The sequence below is a fragment of the Sorex fumeus genome, unplaced genomic scaffold (assembly GCF_029834395.1).
Source record: "Sorex fumeus unplaced genomic scaffold, SorFum_2.1 ptg000007l, whole genome shotgun sequence".
In the NCBI taxonomy this organism is placed as follows: Eukaryota; Metazoa; Chordata; class Mammalia; order Eulipotyphla; family Soricidae; genus Sorex; species Sorex fumeus.
The window spans coordinates 42,820,439-42,841,934 of NW_026606064.1; the positions used below are offsets into that span (position 1 = coordinate 42,820,439).

At 39.3% G+C, this 21,496-nt stretch overlaps 1 protein-coding gene across 1 annotated transcript in view; it reads right to left on the minus strand.

The window, feature by feature from the left end:
• The window catches only part of FMN2 (formin 2), a 391,740-nt gene that overhangs the window by 92,908 nt on the left and 277,336 nt on the right, over positions 1-21,496 (minus strand). Inside the window, exon 14 of the mRNA XM_056132042.1 lies at positions 3,357-3,449. Coding sequence (XP_055988017.1) covers positions 3,357-3,449 — 93 coding nt within the window. The remainder of the gene's footprint in view (positions 1-3,356; positions 3,450-21,496) is intronic.

Genomic DNA, 21,496 nt, shown 5'->3' on the forward strand with positions numbered 1-21,496 from the left:
TGGTTTTGAGTATATGAAGTTCCTGAGCTGTTATTTATTCATAAAAGTGTGTATCGTTCCTTCCAGTTTGAGTGAGAGTTTAACCAGATAAAGTATTTTTGGTGAAGCATTCATTTCATTGAGTTTTTTTTTTTACTATATCCCACTTTATCTTCAGGTTTGGAGGGTTTCTTCTGATAGGTGGACCGTAAACCTAAGGGGTGCTCCTTTGTATGTGATTTCCTTCTTTGACCTTGCTGCTTGCAATATTGTGTCTCTATCCACAACATCCATCATTCTGACTATGATGTGTTTTGGAGTCTTCTTATTAGGGTCTCTTTTAGATAGCACCCTTTGGACTCCTTGAATTTGAATGCCTGCATTCTCCAGCTCTGGGAACTTTTCAGTAATGATTTCTTTAACTGTGTCTTTTTCATTGGGGTTTCCGTCCTGTACTTCTGGTACTCTGATGATTCTAATGTTGTTCCTCTTGAAATCATCCCCTAGGTCTCTCATTCGCCCTAGAGCAATTTTGAGGTCTTTTCCCATTGTATGTTGTTGCCTGTAAGCTTCCCGAAGCTCATTTTCAAGCCTGCTGATTCTGTCTTTGGCTGTAGCCATTCTACTGTTGAGGGCACTCACTGAGTTTTTTTTATTTCATCTACCGAATCCTTTAATTGTGACACTTCTGTGCAAAGCTTTCCAATTTCTTCCAGTATGTTCTTGGCTGCCCGTTCCATTATTTCTTTCGTGTCCTCCTTTAATTTACTGAATGTCTGTTTCACTGTGTCTTTGAGTTCATTGAACATCTTCAATATTTCATCTCTGAATTCTTTGCCATATTTGTGGGTGACACCTATTGAGGCTTCTGAACTCTTTTTATCATCCTCTCCTCCTGGTGGGGAATTGCACTGATTCTTCATTTTGTTATGGTTGTATGGAGGTGTGACATTCCAGTTCACTGTCACTGTTCCCTCTTGTGACAACAGTGGAATCTGGATGAGCTCGATCATGGTGGTTGCCTTTCTCCACTCACTTTATAAAAAATTATTTTGGGGGGAATCTTGAGGGCCCACACTTGGCAGTACTCAGATCTTATTCCTGACTCTGAGCTCAGAAGTCACTCCTTGGCAAGGTTTGGGCAACCATATGCAGTGATGGGGATCAAACCCAGGTTGGCCACATCCAACTACTTTTTAAACCTTTGTATATTATTAGAAGAAAGTATAATAGGTAAGCTCTTGACTTGCATGCAGCTAACCTGAGTTTGATCAACAGTCTGCAATATGGTCCTGGAAGCAATTCCTGGTGTGATCCCTGAGCACTGCTGGGTGTCACCCCAAACAAACTGAAATAAAATATTATTTGTAAAGATATTAGATATAGCTAATCATGTATGATGTGTAGCTACATTTACTAAGTTTCACCTTGGTTACAAAATTTTAAATTTTCTATCCATTAAAAATTGATAAAGATATAGTTATAAAGAAATTATCAATGCCTTGTCCACAAAATTCAAATCATTTAACAAAATCACATATAAAATGAACAGCAGTGATTAACTCAAAAATACTATATACATAAAATTAAAAATAACTGAATACAGAATTAATAATGCCATTCTTTACTTAAGCAAAATGTATTCCATCATTTACCCAAATAGTTTTCTAAAATATCCTGGATCCCCACACTCAAGTAAACAAAAAGTAAACCCATTTTTACTTATAACTAAGAGAGAGTCAGACTTATTCTAAAATGTTACTGCAGGACTATGCTTTCAGCCAAAACTATTTAGGAAACAGTGAATAGATTTTCCATCCAAATCACGAGAAACTGAGAATATGTAAATGACAATCACTTTGATTTATGAATCTGACCAAAGTTTGGTCTCAATCTTCATGATTCTCTTAAATGATCAAAAATTATTTTTTGCATCTTAAAAAAACAGCTGTATTTAACAGTTAATCAAATTCCAGTGTGACTCATTCATTATAAATCATCACTAAAGACACTTGAACAACTTATAAAAGCCATAGCCTAATGAGCAGAAGATGGAGCCAGTCTTCAGAATGCTGTTTGGCCTCAGTCTTGTACCATGTCAGCCTCTAGGAGAATTCCTGAAACAGCAAGACTTTCCAGAGCATGGCGTGACACAAATCTGATTTTCTGAAGAGATGCAACATTCCAGAGTTGAAATGTTTTGAGTAGTAAATGCTTTGAAAAAACTGTAAGTTTCAGTGATTTTTAAACTGAAATGTGATTGTTTTTATCTTTAAAACATAATTTTTAAAGGTCAAGGCTGTGGCACAGTAGTAAAATGTAAGAGGCCCTTACTTTAATCCCAGATACCAAAATAACTGTTTAATAACTTCTGAATTTTCCCATTCTTGCTTATCTCATATGAATATAGGGAGACTCAGTAATATATTTATAAAATGTAAGTTTTCTCAGGAAAAAGTTGTTAATATCTAATATATTTATATATTGTATAAGAAATATCATGTAGAGGATGTAGATAGCTCAAAATATTAGAGTACATGCTTTGAATTAGAACTCCTACAAACCACATGAAGATCTGCATATGTTCCCTAACTAGCACCTTAGAATTCCTAAGCAATACCAGGAAAATTGCCCTGGTCACCAGGCCAGGTATAGTCTCTAAGAAGTCTCAGGGTTGATCCAAAATGATACCTCAAAAGTATTTAAAAAATAGTTCCAGAGAGGAGATAGTGTAGCTGGTATAGCATTTACTTCACATGTGGTTAACCCCACTTCAATCCCGGGTACCACATATGTTGCCCCAAGAACTGCCAGAAGTCATCCCTGAGTGCAGAGTCAAGAATAAGCCATGAGCCAAAAAAATAAAAAATAAAAATAAAATTTCATATATATACATATTAAGGATCTGAATAATAAAAGCTATAGTCTAAAGTCTGGAGCTATAGCACAGCGGGTAGGGCGTTCGCCTTACAAGCGACCAACATGGCCGACCTGAGTTCGATTCCTCCACCCCTCTCGGAGAGCCCAGCAAGCTACCGAGAGTATTTGATATGCCAAACACAGTAACAACAAAGTCTCCAATGGAGACGTTACTGGGCCTGCTCGAGCAAATCGACGATCAACGGGAGGGCCTTTACCTTTACCTATAGTCTAAAGTCATAAGAACAATTAAACATTCAAGAATATCTATTATATTTACCATCAAAAAGAAACAACAATAAGACCCATACACAACATATTTATAAATTCTTATTCTTTCACAACTGTGATTCACAAGACAAATTTTCTTCTGTGATGAAACAATAATTTCTTTAAAACAATGCATATATTTATTTTTAAAAACTTTCTGAAACATAATATATTTCTATAGAATTTACCTTGAGTTATAAATTGTTCCATGTTTTCTTTGAAAGGCTGGATATATTCTTGTGAGGATACTTGGTATACTTTTCCTGCTTCAACCTCACACGCTGTAATTAGAGAGCCACTGTTTAGAATGCCACACTATTAATGAAGCAATACAATGATTAAAAACTAACATGTGCCACTGTGAGAAAGGCTGTTTAACTGTGCTAACTGATGCATGGTATACATCTATTCTGGAAACATTCATAGATTGGCATACAAAGTCTTCAATCAGAGTATATACCGTTTTCCTTCTGACTTATAGCCTTGTCTGGTCTTTCTATACTATGTGAACTTCAATGAACTGCTTCAATTCTAAGTCTCCTTCTCATCTGTGGAATGGACATTTACTGTCCAGCTGCCAATGTCACTTTAAGAAAAAAAAATCAGTTAACAGATATCAGGTTATTTGAATAATGCCTGGCACACAGTAAAGCATTATGTAAGTATACAAAGCAGAGACACAAAAGGAACAAAAATGCTTTTGTTTGCATTAATATCAAGAATTCAGTTTATGAGTCAGTAAAACATGATTATTAAAATTTATTACCAGTTAAGTCAAAATAAAATATTTAAAACTAGTGAAATCATGTGTCCTGAGTTTTATTTTTCTCATTGTATATTGTTACTTAAAATAACTGGTGGTGGGATTTGTGCTGGAACACTGTATATCTAACATTCAATGAGTAAATCCGTGTAAATCACTGTATTTTAATAATATAAAAATAATAAAAATTATTGAGTAAAAATGAAAAAAAAGCGATATTCTGACAAATTTTTGAAGATTTTTGTCACGGTTGGTCTATGATCTGTTTTCTTAACTAATGAAATCCTATAAGGAACCTAATATATTCATCTAACTTCTGCAAGTTTCTAGTGTTAAGATGGATATAGTATAAAATCAGAAAAAAAAAATTCTAATCTTCTTTATATCTGACTTTCAACTTTTTGAAACTCTGTTATGGTGAAAGACTATTATTTTTCTGTGCATAATGACCTTATACTATCCAGATTTTACTTTTCTCATTAGGGTTGAAAAATGATTCACTAGAGGCCATCTGACTTAATGAAAGGCAAGCTCCCTGAGGACAAGGTTTTTCTTACGAGGGTTTTATTATATTCTCAGCAACAGTCACAAATTTGAGATTACTCAAATATTGTCACATGAACTAGATTAATTAAGAATTTGAAACTGCTAATACAACTTTAGTAACATCTCCACTTGATTTCGTTGTTGTTGTTGTTTATTTGGAGGCCACGTCTGGCAGCACTCAGAGCTTACTCGTAGATCTTGGCTTTGGGATTACTCCTGGTGTGGCTTGGGATACCATAAGGGGTGCTGGAAATGGAATCTGGGTCTGCTATGTGCAAGGGAAGAGACCTACCCACTGTATTATCACACTGGCCTCTTCTACATGATTCATTTCATTTTTTTTTATTTCATCATCCTGTTATTCGTCGATTGCCTCGAGCAGGCCCCAGTAACGTCTCTTTCATCCTAGCCCTGAGATAATATTCAAGGCTCTTTAGGAGAATGAGACCCATCATTGTTACTGGTATTTGGCATATTTGGTACGCCATGGGGAGTTTGCCAGACTCTGCCCTGTGGGCAGGCTACATTTGATAGCCTGCAAGTTTGTCCAAAGTAGGAATGAGAAAATAAGATGTCATAAAAAGATGTCCTGATAAGATGTAGCGCGGCCGCGAATGCGGCCGCATGGTTCCGGGAGCTGAATTTTATAGTCTCTGAGTCTTGGCCGTTGATGGGATTCTACATGATATTGTAAATAAATAACTGATATGACAAGACAGGCTGATAATTATTTTATATTTTAAAATATGGCAAATTTTTACCAATGTCTGTCTCTGTCACTGTCCTCCCATTGTTCATCAATTTGCTCGAGCAGGCCCAGTAGCGTCTCCATTATGACCACTGTTACTGTGTTTGGCATATCGAGTATGTCACAGGGAGCTTGCCAGGCTTTGCAGGCAAGATACTCTTGGTAGCTTGCCGAGCAATCTGAGAGGGGTGGAGGAATCGAACTCAGTTCGGTCATGTTGGCCGCTTGCAAGGCAAATGCCGTACCCGCTGTGCTATTGCTCCAGCCCAATCAATGTCTATATTTTTAAAATGTTGATGTAAAATTATTAAGAATGATATTATTATATACCTAAAACACTATGGGCTGGAGCAATAGCACAGCGGGTAGAGTGTTTGCCTTGCAAGCCGAGTTTGATTCCTCTGCCTCTCTTGGAGAGCCTGGCAAGCTACTGAGAGTATCTCGTCCGCATGGCAAAGCCTGACAAGCTACCCGTGACGTATTCGATATGCCAAACACAGTAACAAAGCGTCACAATGGAGACATTACTGGGCCCGCTCAAGCAAATCAATGAACAACGGGAGGGCAGTGACACTAATAAATGCAGAATTTATAGATATATAGGGTATCATCTATTAAATGTCAAATAAAGGAAACTGCAAATGTCTTCCCCTCTTTTTCAACCATGTTTCTGACAAATAGGTCTCTATTTTCTAAATATTACCTATGATAGAGTTCTTACTGACTCCTTTCTAAATATTACCTATGATAGAGTTCTTACTGACTCCCGAGGCTATTTATTCAACTGGAGAATTTCCTAAAACAATAAGCATTCCCTTTATTTGGGATCAAACATCTTTCAACTCTGTTGGTTTAGCTTGCTTTATTTGTAAAGTCATTATTGAGAAAGACAACATCCCTTTGATCCTGAGGGAATTAAAAAAAAACACTATGATGTTTATGATACACTGTTCTAAGCAAATAATACTTGGTTTATAAAAACATCAGGAATAGCTACCACTCCCAGTGACTCCAATTCATCCATCTATCTATATTTCAGTTTCAGAGATTTTCCACCCATTTGACTAACAATCATGGTAAAACTAGAGAGAGATTTTATTAAAGTATCTGTCAGAAGAGGAAACCACTTCCAAAGATGCTTGCAAATTAGTTCAAATAAAAGGCTCTCCCAGAGTATGAGTGAACTAGAACTGAAACCCTATGAGTCGGATTCCAAATACTAGACTTTTGTTCCTATTTGAGTAATTAGTCCATCCAATAAAATTTATTACTTGTATCAGAAAGTTAAGAATACAAATAGAAATAATAGAAATTGGACTTCCTTTCTTTAAATAATTCAGCCTAGAAAAGCAGATTAGACACGAGACATGATCACAAATAACTTTAGTACAGTTTGGTGCTTGATGCTGCTTTTTTACCTCCTGAAATTACAATCTGTTAACTCTGGTAGTCTTTCTACTTCATTTGTCTCTAATGTCATGCAAGCGAACTAATCTACTGAAAGGTGGGTTTTTGTTTTTTTGAGTTGCAAAAAAGAACATGTGAAAGTATGTAAAAACAGTCCTTGGTACACACAACAAAAAATCAAAAAAATAATAAATAATAAATATAATAATGAAATAATAAAAATAATACAGATTTTGTTCTACATGCACAAGACATTATGGATCATGGAATACATGACCAATCTTATTTGGAGAAAAAAGACAGAAAACATTGGAAAATGATTTTTAGAGAAAATTCTACCCTGTATTAAGTCAGAAGGTACTAGTGAGAAATAATGAGTTAAAGAATGGAGGTAAGAGGAGATTTCAGAAAAAAGAACCCAAGATAAACAAGGATGTGGAATTCTTAAGTCTGCAGGAAAACAACAACAAAAAACAGGAAAAGTGGAAGATTTGAAAGTTTAACAAGGTCTAGATTGTGGAATGTGCTATATTTTATATACAGGGTTTTAAATTATTCCTTTGTTTGGAATGTAGTTGAGGGTAGGGGTCATTAAATTGTTTTAGGCAGCTGGTCACATTTCCTATAGATAGTTTTTGAAGCTGTTAGACAAAGCATTTATGGGTATAAGATTGGTGAAGTACAGTTAAGAGGTTCCTTTTTTTTTTAAAATATAAAGTCTAGATAAATGGTGATAGTATTTATATCAGAAGAGAACAGGAAAGGAGAAGAAAGGCCTACATAAGGAGTATTTAGGAGATTTAATCAGAATATTGTGACAGGGAGAGAGAGCTTAGGTTATTCAAGGCAGATGCTGAAACCATGAACAGAAGGAGAGGTAGCAAGGTAGCATAATAAGGGAGGTAACAAGTCTTGATTTAGTATGTACATTTCAATTTCTATTTTTAAACTATGTGCTTCAATTTTGAATTATTACTTTTAGGTTTAGTTTTTTAACAATCATAATAATGAAAAATCTGCTTCTGCAATTTCTTTAAAAGTAAAGTAAGTAAAGGCCCTCCCGTTGATCATCGATTTGCTCGAGTGGGCCCAGTAACGTCTCCATTGGAGACTTTTGTTGTTACTGTGTCTGGCATGTCGAATACGTCACGGGGAGCTTGCCAGGCTATGCCGTGCGGGCGAGATAACTCTTGGTAGCTTGCCGGGCTCTCCAAGAGGGGCGGAGGAATCGAACTCAGGTTGGCCATGTTGGCTGTGTGCAAGGCAAACACCCTACCGCTGTGCTATCGCTCCAGCCCCCTGTGCTATCGCTCCAGCCCCATTTCTTTAAAACTGTTCTTAATTCATACATTATACTATAGACTACTAAACTGTTTATGAAGTCATTGTAGCACTGTATCACTGTCCTGTAGCACTATCCTCCCATTGTTCATCCATTTGCTTCAGCGGGCATCAGTAACGACTCCATTGTGAGACTTGTTGTTTCACAGCAGTAACTTATTGTTACTGTTTTTGGCATATCGAATACGTCAAGGGGATCTAGCCAAGCTCTGCCATGCGGGCAGGATACTCTTGGTAGCTTGCCAGGCTCTTTGAGAAGATAGAGGAATCGAAACCGGGTCAGCTGCATGCAAGGAAAATACCCTACCCACTGTGTGTATGAAGTCACAGTCAGAAAAAAATTATTTGACTCTGGATTCAACTGAGGTTTTCAATTAAGGATCTGCTAATAATAATCTACTAACTGCTCCTTAAAAAATAATGATCTCTTTTAGCCATAGTTATAAAATGTGAATATAATGGCCATTTATTATGGTTATTCTGTGTTAAGTTAAACATCAGATAGCATTGACTATGAAATATATTCTCAAAAATTATTTGCTATTCTAACATTAGAAACAACACTGCCTGTTATAGAAATTTGGGTTTCAGTTGAAAATGAATTAGAAGTTGGTTGATGATAATAATAATGAGAGAAGAGGACTATTAAATTCACTTTTATGTGCCTAATGTTTGAAACACAGAAAGAACTAAAACCTTGTATAAAAAATGTACATACTGGTCCAGAGTTAGTACAGCAGACAGTGCATTTGTCTTGCATGCAGCTGAACTAGGTTCAATGCCCAGAAATCCCTATGGTCCTCTCAGCCTACAAGGAGTGACCCTTGAGTGCACAGTCAGGAGTAAACCCTGCATACCACCAGGTGTGATCCAAAAACAACCCCCCAAAAGTACATTAAAGTATGCTAATGAACATAACTATCCTTAATCTGAACGCTAAACAGTGATAATACATGTATACTATGTATACTTATAGCAAGTACACCAAAACCCAAATCCACATATCCTAAGCACTTCACTGTGATATGTATGGAATCTGTATATTAATTTATGAGAGTAGCTGTTTACACGGTCAGTCACTGTGATATGAATGAGATCTATATATTAGTTTATGAGAATAGCTGTTTACACGGTCAGTCACGGTCCTCCTGTTGTTCATCAATCTGGTCGAGCGGGCCCAGTAACATTGTGAGACTTGTTACTGTGTTTGGCATATAGAATACATCAGGGGTAGCTTGCCAGGCTTCACCATATGGGCGAGATACTCTCGGTAGCTTTCCAGGCTTTCGGAGAGGGGTGGAGGAATGGAACTTGGGTCAGCCATGTTGGCTGCGTGTAAGGCAAACTCCCTACCAGCTATGCTATGGCTCCAGCCCAGCTGTTTATGTATATGTTATTTTTGAATTGTTTTATTTTATAAAAAGGACAATAACAAAACTATAAAAATGTCAAATTCTAGAGTTACATATATTTACGTGGAATGCTTGTGTATATTCTTTTAGATTTAATAATACATATGAAACTATTCAGTATGATAAGGAACAAGAAAATTTCTTTATAAGATTGAATCTTGTTTTTTGTTTTTAAAAAATTTGCATTTGGCCTGAGAGATAGTACAGAGGGTAAAGTGATTGATAGCCCTGAAGCTGACTAGTTTCAATCCCCAGCATCATATACAAGTCTCTGAGCACAAAGTCATAGCCAGGAGTAAGCTTTGAGCACCAGTAGGTCCAGCCCCCAATTATTTTTTAATTATTATTTTGTTTTGGGGCAATGTCAGCAATGCTATGACTTACTCCTGCAGTCCCTGTCATCTTTTTTTCTCCTTTTTTCAGTCATTTTTTGACTAAATTTAATATCCATCCAATTCTCATGGAAAAAATAACAAGACAAGATAAAAACAAAAAATGTAATGGAATTGCACAAAACAAACACAATAAAGACTGTAACAGAATTAAAACAATGGTGCCATAGTATACTCAATATACTATATATACACATACATATGTGTATAATCATTATTACCTAATGATTATAAAATGCAGGTAACTTTTAACAGAAGACTAATAGAAAACATTCAGGGAACAATAGTGAAGCAAGCGTAGAGTATATTAACTACAATACTCTTAAGTGACCTTATTCTGAAGGCTTAAGATTAAAAATATTATAATATTACAAAATGATATAAATTAATAAAATATAAAATTACAGAATGATGGCAAAATTAATTAGATTATTACTCATGCTGTCTAAAACATATTAGAGGATTTAGGGGAGAAACTTAGGAAGTTTATTAAAACAACAAAAAGATAAAGATAAAAGAAAGTTAAATTTGTCCTATCATAAATAAAAATCAAAGTTACAATAATATGTAATCTCTTCATAGTAAGAATAGCTTTGGAATGCTTACAAAGATTAGAAAAAACATTGGTGAGAATTTGGAGAAAAATAAATTTCCATCAGTGTACACTGTGGGAATGCAAATTGGCACACCTTTGTAGAAAACACTATGTAAATTTCACTAAAAAATAAAATAAATTGATGCCACATATATTTCTGGACACCCAGCGGTGCTAGAGCTTACTCTTGTCTAACCCTGCAAGTCAAGCACCCTACTTGCTATTTATCTCTCTGGCCCCATCTAACATGTATTTACTTACATAGACAATTTTCTGGGGTGATCTCAGGTACCTGAGCACCACCTCCAAGCACCAACAGGAGTGAATCCTGAGTGCAGAGATAGGAGTAAGCCCTGACTCCCAGGTGTGATCCCAAACACAAAACAAAACAAATAGCAAAAGTCAAATCAAAATGAATTAAATATTTTTGATATCAGTCCAGAATAAAAAGTACACAGAGGAAAAACTGGTAGATACTCCACGTATCTCCATGATATTTAAGCTAAAGGCATCTTTAAGGGTAAAACACCAATGACCAAGAAAGTAGAAGCAAAGATAGCTAAGATAACTAAGATTAAAATAAGATGCTTCTGTACCTCAAAAGACATAATGAGAGGCAATCAGGCCACTTTGGGGGACACCAGTCGGAGTGCCACGGGACTCCCGGTACTCCCCATTAGCCCCTCCATTCCAGGTGGGTAGGGGGATCTGCAACTGCTCCTCCATCCCAAGCCCCGTGCCTTTTCCCACTGAACTGGATACCCGCCACGGGGCAGACAATCAGGCCACTTCGGTGGACACCAGCCTGAGCACCGGGGACCCCGGGGACTCCCCATCGGCTCCTCCATTCCAAGTTCCTGGGTGGGAGTGACCCCGGGACTGGCCAGGGGCGTGGCCACTACGTAGGGGATGTGGTCACTACGTAGGGGCGTGGCCTCCACGAAGTGGGTGTGGCCTACTCCAAGGCAGGCGACCAATAACGCGGCCGCAGTTATATTTCCCATTCTCACCACCCAGGACTTGCATCCCACCCTTCATCACCTAATACCGACATAAAATTTCTGACCACCTCTACTACAATACAACAATATTCCACTCGCCTACCCCATTTCTAACAAAAGACCAGTATGAAATAAGCTATACAAGCTCAATATTAAAGAGCACCTCCTCCAGAGCTTCACTCAATGCCCTTTATGAAAAAAAGGATAATGCCTGACTGAGAAGAAGGTCAGACTCTAGATAGGGAGAAGGGTGACTACCATCGAACAACCTTATCCAGAATCCTTTCCCACGATAACAGGGACACAGTATCTGTGAATTTTAGGGTTCTACCTCTAGACAACCAAGCAACATGAAGAAAACGCAACTCTCCACTACAAGGAGACTACGAAGAAAAGAATCCCGAATCCTCAACTGAGATTATCCACAATTATGCTCCCTTTGATAAAGAATTCTGTGACAAAATACAGAGGATGTTCAAGGATCTACTCAAAGAATCAATGGAAGAGATATCCAGAAAACTAAGGGAAGAAATGAAACAATAGAACAGATAATTGAGAAAATACAGAAAGAAATGAGAGCAGAAATAAAAAAGCTACAAAAAGAAGTGTCACAAATAAAGGATTCAGTAGACAAAATTAAAAACTCAGTAAGTGCCCTTAGCAATAGGATAAGTGGAGCTGAAGAGAGGATAAACGAGCTTGAAGATGAGCAACAGAAATCCCACTGGGAACAAGCAATAGGAAAAGACCTCAAAATGGCTCTAAGGAGAATCAGAGACCTAGGGGATGACGCCAAGAGGAACAACATTAGAATCATTGTAGTACCGGAAGTACAGGGAGGAAACCCCAATGAAAAAGCTACCGTGAAAGAAATCATTGCTGAAAAGTTCCCAGAGTTAAAGAATGCAGACATCCAGATCCAAGAAGCCAGAAGGGTACCAGCTAGAAGAGACCCTAGTAAAAACACTTCAAGGCATATCATAGTCAGAACAATGGATGCTGTGGACAGAGACACAGTATTACAAGCAGCAAGGTCAAAGAAGGAAATCACAAACAAAGGAGCACCCCTTGGATTCACAGCAGACCTATCAGAGGAAACCCTCCAAGTTTGAAGGCAATTGGGGGACATAGTGAAAAAACTCAATGAAATTAATGCCTCACCAAGAATACTTTATCCAGCTAAACTCTCACTCAAGCTCGATGGAACTATACACCATTTTGTAGATAAACAACAGCTCAGGAACTTCATAGACTCAAAACCAAAACTAAAAGAAGGGTTAAAGGGGCTCCTGTAGGATAAGAAGGAAAACACTTAGAAACACAACCAACTCCTACAGAAAGATGGCACAAAACCCCATGACAATAATCTCTCTTAATGTTAATGGTCTAAATGCACCAATCAAGACACATAGAGTGGTAAAATGGATCCAGAAACTGAAACCAACATTCTGCTGTCTACAAGAAACTCATCTGAACAATCAAAGCAAACACAAACTAAAAAAGGATGGAAAACAATCCTGCAATCAAACAGCTCCCTCAGAAAAGCTGGGATGGCCATACTAGTATCCGACAACATTAATTTCACGTTGAAAAAGATTAGAAGGGACAGCGAAGGCCATTTTCTCTTCATCAAGGGATATGCACAACAGGAAGAAATCACACTCTTAAATGTATACACACCTAATGTAGGAACAGCTAAATACTTAAAACAACTGCTAACAGACTTTAAGGAGGACATTTCTAGCAACACAATAGTAGCTGGAGACTTCAACATCACCTTATCACCTCTGGATAGATCAACAAGAACAAAACTCAGCAAGGAAACATTGGTATTGAAAGAAAGAGAAGAGAAAGGACTTATGAACCTATACAGGGCCTTACACACCAAAAAGAAAGAATACACATTCTTCTCCAGTGCGCACGGAAAATTTTCCAAAATTGACCATGTGCTAGGCCACAAAACATACCTTAATAGAATCAGGAAGATAGAAATAGTATCAACAATCTTTTCAGACCACAATACACTTAGAATAGAAGTGAATCACACACCGACACGGAGAACAAAATCAAACACCTGGAAACTAAACAACTCACTGCTGAACAACGAGTGGGTCAGAAAGGAAATCAAGGAAGAAATCAAAAGGTATCTGGAAACAAATTAGAATGAAGACATGAGCTACCAGAACTTATGGTATGCAGCGAAAGCCATATTAAGGGGAAAATTTATAGCTCTGCAAGCATATCTCAGGACAGAAGAAAGGATAGACATAAACAACTTGAGTTCACAGTTCAAGATCTTAGAAAAGGATCAACAGAAGGAGCCCAAATCGGGCAGTGGGAAAGAGATCATAAAACTTAGAGCAGAAATCAACAACATGGAAACCAAAGAAACAATCCGAAAGATCAATGAAACCAAGAGCTGGTTCTTCGAGAAAATAAATAAGATAAACCACTAGCAAGACTCACAAAGACACAGAGAGAGAACCCTAATAACCCAAATCAGAAATGAGAAGGGGGATATCAAAACAGAAACCAATGAAATTCAAAAGATCAACAGAGACTACTTTGAAAGTCTGTATGCCAAGAAACAAGAGAACCTAGAAGAAATGGATAAATTCCTGGATTCCTATAATCTCCCAACGCTAAGTCAAGAAGATATAGAGTACCTGGATATACCTATTAACATCAAGGAAATTGAAACTGTAATCAAAAGTCTTCCCAAAAACAAAAGCCCAGGTCCAGATGGATTCACTAGCAAATTTCTCCAAACATTTAAAGAGGACCTATTGCCAATGCTTCTCAAGCTTTCCCAGGAAATTGATATAACAGAAACTCTCCCGAACAGTTTCTATGAAGCCCATATCTCTCTAATACCAAAAGAAAACAAAGACATCACAAAAAAGAAAACTACAGGCCGATATCCCTGATGAACATGGATGTGAAGAATCTGAACAAAATATTAGCAAATAGAATTCAACAAGTGATCAAAAAGATCATTCATTTAGCCGAAGAGAAGGACAACATGGAGGGCGGGATCCACAGATCGCGAAGGAAAAAAAAAAAAAACAGGTTCCAAAAAGAGCCGAGATCATCGGGAAGTCCCAGATGGGGTAGGTACCGCATCCCGCCTCCCCCAGATGGAACCCCGGTGACCAGAAACCTCTACAAGCACAGCTCGAGTATGCGGGAACTAGGACTTTTCCTCAAAACCGGCCGCGCGACATCTCTCTATATACAAAGTGATCCATGGGAAGTAAACCCCCTAACATTTCTCTCTGAAAATCATAGTTAAGCTTTGAGCACGGCCACAGCCCCAGAAACACAAGTACTTAATGCATAACCCAGCAGCTTGGAGCAGAAAAGTGAACGGGTTATGTGTTAACCCAGGCCATCAAGTCTGCCAGAGGGGAAAGGGTGTTGCCCCATTTGCCCTCTCTTCTCTGGAAAGAAGGATGGCGGCCGCATGGGAGCCTTGTGGACAGCAGGTATGAGCCGGGGGTGTGGGGGCGACTAAAACCTCATGGGAAGGGGGGCGTTCCGGTCCGTCCTTCACGCCCTACCGAGGTCACCAGTTGCCCCCCACGAGTGGCTCTCCAGCACGGCCACAGCCCCAGAAGCACAAGGACTTAATGCAGAACCCAGCAGCTTGGAGCAGAAAAGTGAAAGGACTATGCGTTAATCCAGGCCATCATGTCTGCCCGGAGGGGAAAGGGTGTTGGTCCCTTCCGCCCTCCTCCCTCTGGAAAGAAAGGTGGCGGCCACATGGGAGCCTTGTGGACAGCAGGTATGAGCCAGGGGTGTGGGGGCGACTAAAACCTCATGGGAAGGGGGGCGTTCCGGTCCGTCCTTCACGCCCTACCGAGGTCACCAGTTGCCCCCCACGAGTGGCTCTCCAGCACGGCCACAGCCCCAGAAACACAAGGATTTAATGCAGAACCCAACAGCTTGGAGCAGAAAAGTGAACGGACTATGCGTTAATCCAGGCCATCAAATCTGCTGGAGGGGAAAGGGTGTTGCCCCATTTGCCCTCTCCTCTCTGGAAAGAAAGATGGCGGCCACATGGGAGCCTTGTGGACAGCAGGCATGAGCCGGGGGAGCGGGGGCGACTAAAACCTCATGGGAAGGGGGGCGTTCCGGTCCGTCCTTCACGCCCTACCGAGGTCACCAGTTGCCCCCCGCGAGCGGCTCTCCAGCACGGCCACTGCCCCAGAAGCACAGGGACTTAATGCAGAACCCGGCAGCTTGGAGCAGAAAAGTGAAAGGACTATGCGTTAATCCAGGCCATCATGTCTGTCCGGAGGGGAAAGGGTGTTGCCCCAGTCGCCTTCTCCTCTCTGGAAAGAAAGATGGCGGCCGCATGGGAGCCTTGTGGACAGCAGGTATGAGCCGGGGGAGTGGGGGGGCGACTAAAACCTCATGGGAAGGGGGTGTTTCGGTCCGCCCTTCACGCCCTACCGAGGCCACCAGTTGCCCCCCACTAGCGGCTCTCCAGCACGGCCACCACTCCAGAGCACAGAAACCAATTTCTTAACTATCTGACTTTCAGTATAAATACTTCCAGGGTCAATAAGTAAAATAGCAGAAATCCAAAACCAACATTTAATTCTTGAACCCAGCTGTAGAAAGCAAATCACGTCACAATGCTTTTTCAGCATGTCTGATTTGGGGGGGGGTAAACTCTAAATTATAGTGGTGAATCTTTTATTGAAACAATGAATCTAATCAAAGCAGATAGAGTGTTAACTAGAATTCATCTGCCCCACAGGGACTGGGAGGGGTGGGGGGTGGGGTTTTATTGGGGTTCTTCATGGTAAAAAATAAGTATTGGTAAAGGGAAATGTGTTTGATATTTGCATGATTGAGACCTAAACCTGAAAGCTTTGTAACCTTTCCCAAGGTGATTCAATAAATAAAAAAAAATTAAAAAAAAAAAAAAAGATCATTCACCATGACCAAATGGGATTCATCCCGGGGATGCAAGGATGGTTTAACATTCTGAAATCAATCAATATAATCCATCATATCAACAAAAGATTAAAACCATATGATCATATCAATAGATGCAGAGAAAGCATTTGACAAGGTCCAGCACCCGTTTTTGTTGAAAACCTTCGCCAAATTGGGGATAGAGGGGACTTTCCTCAACATAGTTAAAGCCATCTACCACAAGCTTACAGCAACCAACATCCTCAATGGAGAAAAACTGAGAGCCTTCCCCCTAAAATCAGGGACAAGACAAAGATGCCCACTCTCTCCACTGCTGTAAATATAGTACTGGAAGTACTGGCAATAGCGATTAGGCAAGAAAAAGATATTAAGGGCATCCAAGTAGGAAAGGAAGAAATCAAGCTCTCACTATTAGCAGATGATATGATACTATACTTAGAGAATCCTAAAACCTCCACCAAGAAAGTCCTAGAAGCGATAGACTTATATAGTAAAGTTGCAGGCTATAAAATCAATACCCAAAAGTCCATGGCTTTCTTATTCGCAAATAGTGAGAGAGAAGAAAACAACATGAAGAAAACAATCCCGTTCACAATTGTATGCCAGAAAATCAACTACCTAGGAATTAGCTTAACTAATGAAGTAAAGGACCTGTACAAACTACAAAACATTGCTTCAGGAAACAAAAGAGGATACGTGGAAATGGAAAAATATCCCCTGTTCATGGATGGGGAGAATTAACATTGTCAAAATGGCAATACTTTCCAAAGCATTTTACAAATTCAATGCGATTCCTATTATGATACCCATGACATTCTTAAAAGAAATGGACAAAACATTCCTGAAATTTATATGGAACAATAAGCCCCCCAAAATAGCTAAAGCAATTCTTGGGAAAAAGAAAATGGGAGGAATCAACCTCCCTAACTTCAAACTCTACTACAAAGCAGTAATAATTAAAACAGCATGGTATTGGAACAAATGCAGAGTTGAAGACCTATGGAACAGGGTTGAATATACTGACATCTCCCCTCAAACATATGATCATCTAATCTTTGACAAAGGAGGAAGAAATGTGAAGTGGAGTAAGGAAAGCCTTTTAACAAATGCTGCTGGCAAAACTGGACAGCTACATGCAAAAAAGTGGGCTCAGATCTCTGCCCAACACCATGTAAAAAAGTAAGATCAAAATGGATTAAAGCCCTCAACATCAGACTGGAACCCATAAGGTACACTGAAGACAAAGTTGGCAAAACCCTCCATGACATTAAAGCTTCAAAGATGTCATGCCACTGGCCAAGCAAGTGAAAACAGACATAGACAAATAGGACTATCTTAAACTAAGAAGCTTCTGCACCTCAAAAGAAACAATGACCAAAATACAAAGATAGTCTCAGATTGGGAATGGATATTTGCCAAATACACATCTGACAAGAGGTTGATATCAAGGATATACAAAGTACTGGTTGAACTCCACAAGTAGAAAACATCCAACCCCATCAAAAAATGGGGAGACGAAATGAACAGAAACTTTCTCAAAGAAGAAATACGTATGGCTAAAAGGCACATGAGAAAATGCTCTATATCATTAATCATCAGGGAGATGCAGATCAAAACAACAATGAGGTATCATTTCACACCACAGAGACTGGCCCACATCCAAAAGAACAAAAGCAACCTGTTTTGGTGCCGATGTGGCAAGAAAGGGACTCTCCTTCACTACTGGTGGGAATGCCAACTGGTTCAACCCTTTTGGAAAACAATATGGACGATTCTCAAAAAACTAGAAATTGAGCTCCCAGAATTTGACCCAGCAATACCACTCCTGAGAATATACCCAGGAGAGGCAAAAACGTTTAGTCCAAGTAACATCTGCACTTGTTTGTCATTGCAGCACTGTTTACAATAGCTAGAATATGGAAAAAACCTGAGTGCCCTAGAACAGATAACTGGTTAAAGAAACTTTGGTACATCTACACAATGGAGTACTATATAGCTGTTAGAAAAAATTAAGTAATGAAATTTACATACAAATGGTACTACATGGAAAATATCATGCTAAGTGAAATGAGCCAGAAAGAGAGGGACAGACATAGAAAGATTGCATTCATTTGGGGAACATAAAGTAAAAAAATAGGAGGCTAACACCCAAGAATAGCTGTGATAAATACCAGGAGGTTCATTCCATGGCTTGGTGGCCAGCTGTATACTCTAGGGATAAAGGCAGCTCAGATAGAGAAGGGAGCACCAAATAAAGGGTGTTGGGAAGATCTGCCCAGGATGGGAGATGCCTGCTGAAAGTAGACTATAGACCGAACATGATTGCTACCCAATGTCTCTTTTGCAAATCACAGCACCCAAAAGGAGAGACACAACAAAAGGGAGTACCCTGCCACAGAGGCAGGGTAGAATGGGGGGTGTGGGGGTGGGAGAGTTACTGGGATTGGTGAGGGTGGAGAATGGGCACTGGTGGAGGGATGGGTACTTGATCTTTGTATGACTGTAACCCAAGCACAAAAATCTGTAAGTCTACGAAAGTACCTCATGGTGTTTCGCTAAGTAAAAAAAAAAAAGTACAAGGGAAAATACAAGATATTCCCACTATTCAGTGTTATATGGAATAAAAAGGCAAGGGAATGGAAGGTATTAAAGGTGGGGAAATCCTTGGGACTAAATTAGAAAAGTGAAAAATTCAGGGAAGGAGAAAAAGAATGGGTAAGCAGGAAGAGGAAATAAAGGTGATCTGGGGCCACGTACTTATCAGGGTATAGAATAGAGGTATTTATCTTACCTAAACCACTAAACCAACACTTCTATAAGAATGGAAATTAATTAATTACAATTAATTGCACAGCAGAGCCTGGCAAGCTACCCGTGATGTATTCGATATGCCAAACATAGTAACAACGAAGTCACCAATGGAGACATTACTGGGCCCGCTCGAGCAAATCGATGAACAATGGGAGGACAGTGACAGTGACAGTGAATTAAATTACCATAATAATTTAAATTAAAAATGTTTGTCAAGGGTCTGGAGAGATAGTACAGCAATTAGGGTATTTGCCTCGCATGTGGCGGACCTGGGTTTGGTCCTTGGCACCACATATGGTCGCCTGATCTCTAAGTGGAGATCCAGGAGTAAGCTCTGAGCATCACCAGGAGACACCCCAAAACTCCAAAAACTGTGTCAAGGAGACAAGATGGGAGCGGGCAGAAGGGAACGTGGGACCATTGCTGGACTGATGTGGATAATGGTGGTGGGATTGGAGCTGGAATATTTTATGCCTGAAATGTTATTGCCAACAACTTTGTAAATCCATGTCTAAATAGACTAAATCCTATGTAAAGTAATTATATCTTATAGCTCATAAATGTTAATATAAATGCATTCTGCTAGGGTCAAAAAAAGATATAATGACAAGAGTACAAAGAGAGGCTCATAAATATATCTCAAAAGATATCAGCAAGTTTCAGATATGCCTCTAGATCCCCTGTCAGACTGAGTCTCACATCTGGGGCTCTCCAGAAGAGAGTGAGTGAGTGAGCCTACCACCTACACAAACAGAGGCCTGGCAGTTGAAAACATCCAGAACTCAATTGCCACCATTCTTACAGCCAAACTGACAGGTTCAAACAACCCTGATCCAGGAAAGAATCTGTTGAAAAACTCAGATATGTGGGTTTTGTGACTGAAATCTCCAGGTTCTCACAGAGTCAGAGAGGGCGACCCCCCCACATCCTGCTGTTCTTCTGGGAGTCTAGGAGTCATTCCCATTAACTGCCTCTGGCACCATAGAAGCTCATTTAACCTGTCATGATCCAAAGTCTCATAAATAATCTCACGAGAAATCAACAAGTTGCAGAGATGCTTAGGTACCCCAAAATCATCATCCAGTCTAAAATTTAACCCCAGCTGTATCACCCCATTCAAAACTTTAAAATGCCTGGAATGACATCTCATACTGATAGATAAGGAGTGGCACACCATATCTGATGGGATGTAAAGTAGAAGGCAACCAATTTTGATTAAGAAAATAACACACAGGAACCTGTAACGGCATGCTAGTAATCTCTAACACAAGGTCTTTATAGCTCCATGGTGAGATACAACAATATTCATACACTTTCTTCTAAGGAAATCTCTTTTTGGATCACTTTTACTAAATCGTAACATAACAAGCAATACAAGATAAATAATTTAGAGTATGCTATTGGGGCATAGTGGTTGGGAAAATTGGAAGTAATGGTGGTGGGAAGGTGTAATGGTGGTGGGATTGCTGTTGGAATACTGAATGCAGTAAGTCATTGTGAACAACTTTATAAACATAAAAAATAAATAAGGCAAATAAGGCCCTCCCGTTGATTGTTGATTTGCTCGAGCGGGCCCAGTAATGTCTCCATTGGAGACTTTGCTGTTACTGTGTTTGACATATCGAATACTCTCGGTAGCTTGCTGGGCTCTCCGAGAGGGGCGGAGGAATCGAATTCGGGTTGGCCATGTTGCCCGCTTGTAAGGCGAATGCCCTACCCGCTGTGCTATCGCTCCAGTCCCATAAAAAATAAAAAAATGAAAAATATATAAATATAAATAAAAATAAGTGAGAAAAATCCCCAAGGATAGTATATGCAGATTCCAATACCAAACCACAGATAAAGAGGTATAGGTGTTTGACTAATCTCTGCCTTTATGACTTGTGTTGAAACAATGCTTAATTCGTAACTTGCAATGAATAGGCAAGATCAGTCGATTAACTACAGAGTTTGCTTCTGTACATTTGCTTTGCCTAGATGGAAAAATTGGACTGGAGTGATAGCATAGCAGGTAGGGTGCTTGCCCTGCATACAGCCAACCCGGGTTCGATTCCTCCATTCCTCTAGGAGAACCTGGCAAGCTACTGAGAGTATCCTGCCCACACAGCAGAGCCTGGCAAGCTCTCCGTGGTGTATTCGATATGCCAAAAACAGTAACAAGTCTCACAATGGAGACACTACTGGTACCTGCTTGAGCAAATCCATAAACAACAGGAGGACAGTGCTACAGACAGATGAAAAATTAGGTATGCTCCATCAAAACCAGGGAGAAGAAATGAACAAAAACTTCCTCAAAGAAGAAATACAAATGGCAAAAAAACCATCTGAAACAAATGTTTTATGTTACTCATCATCAGGGAAACTC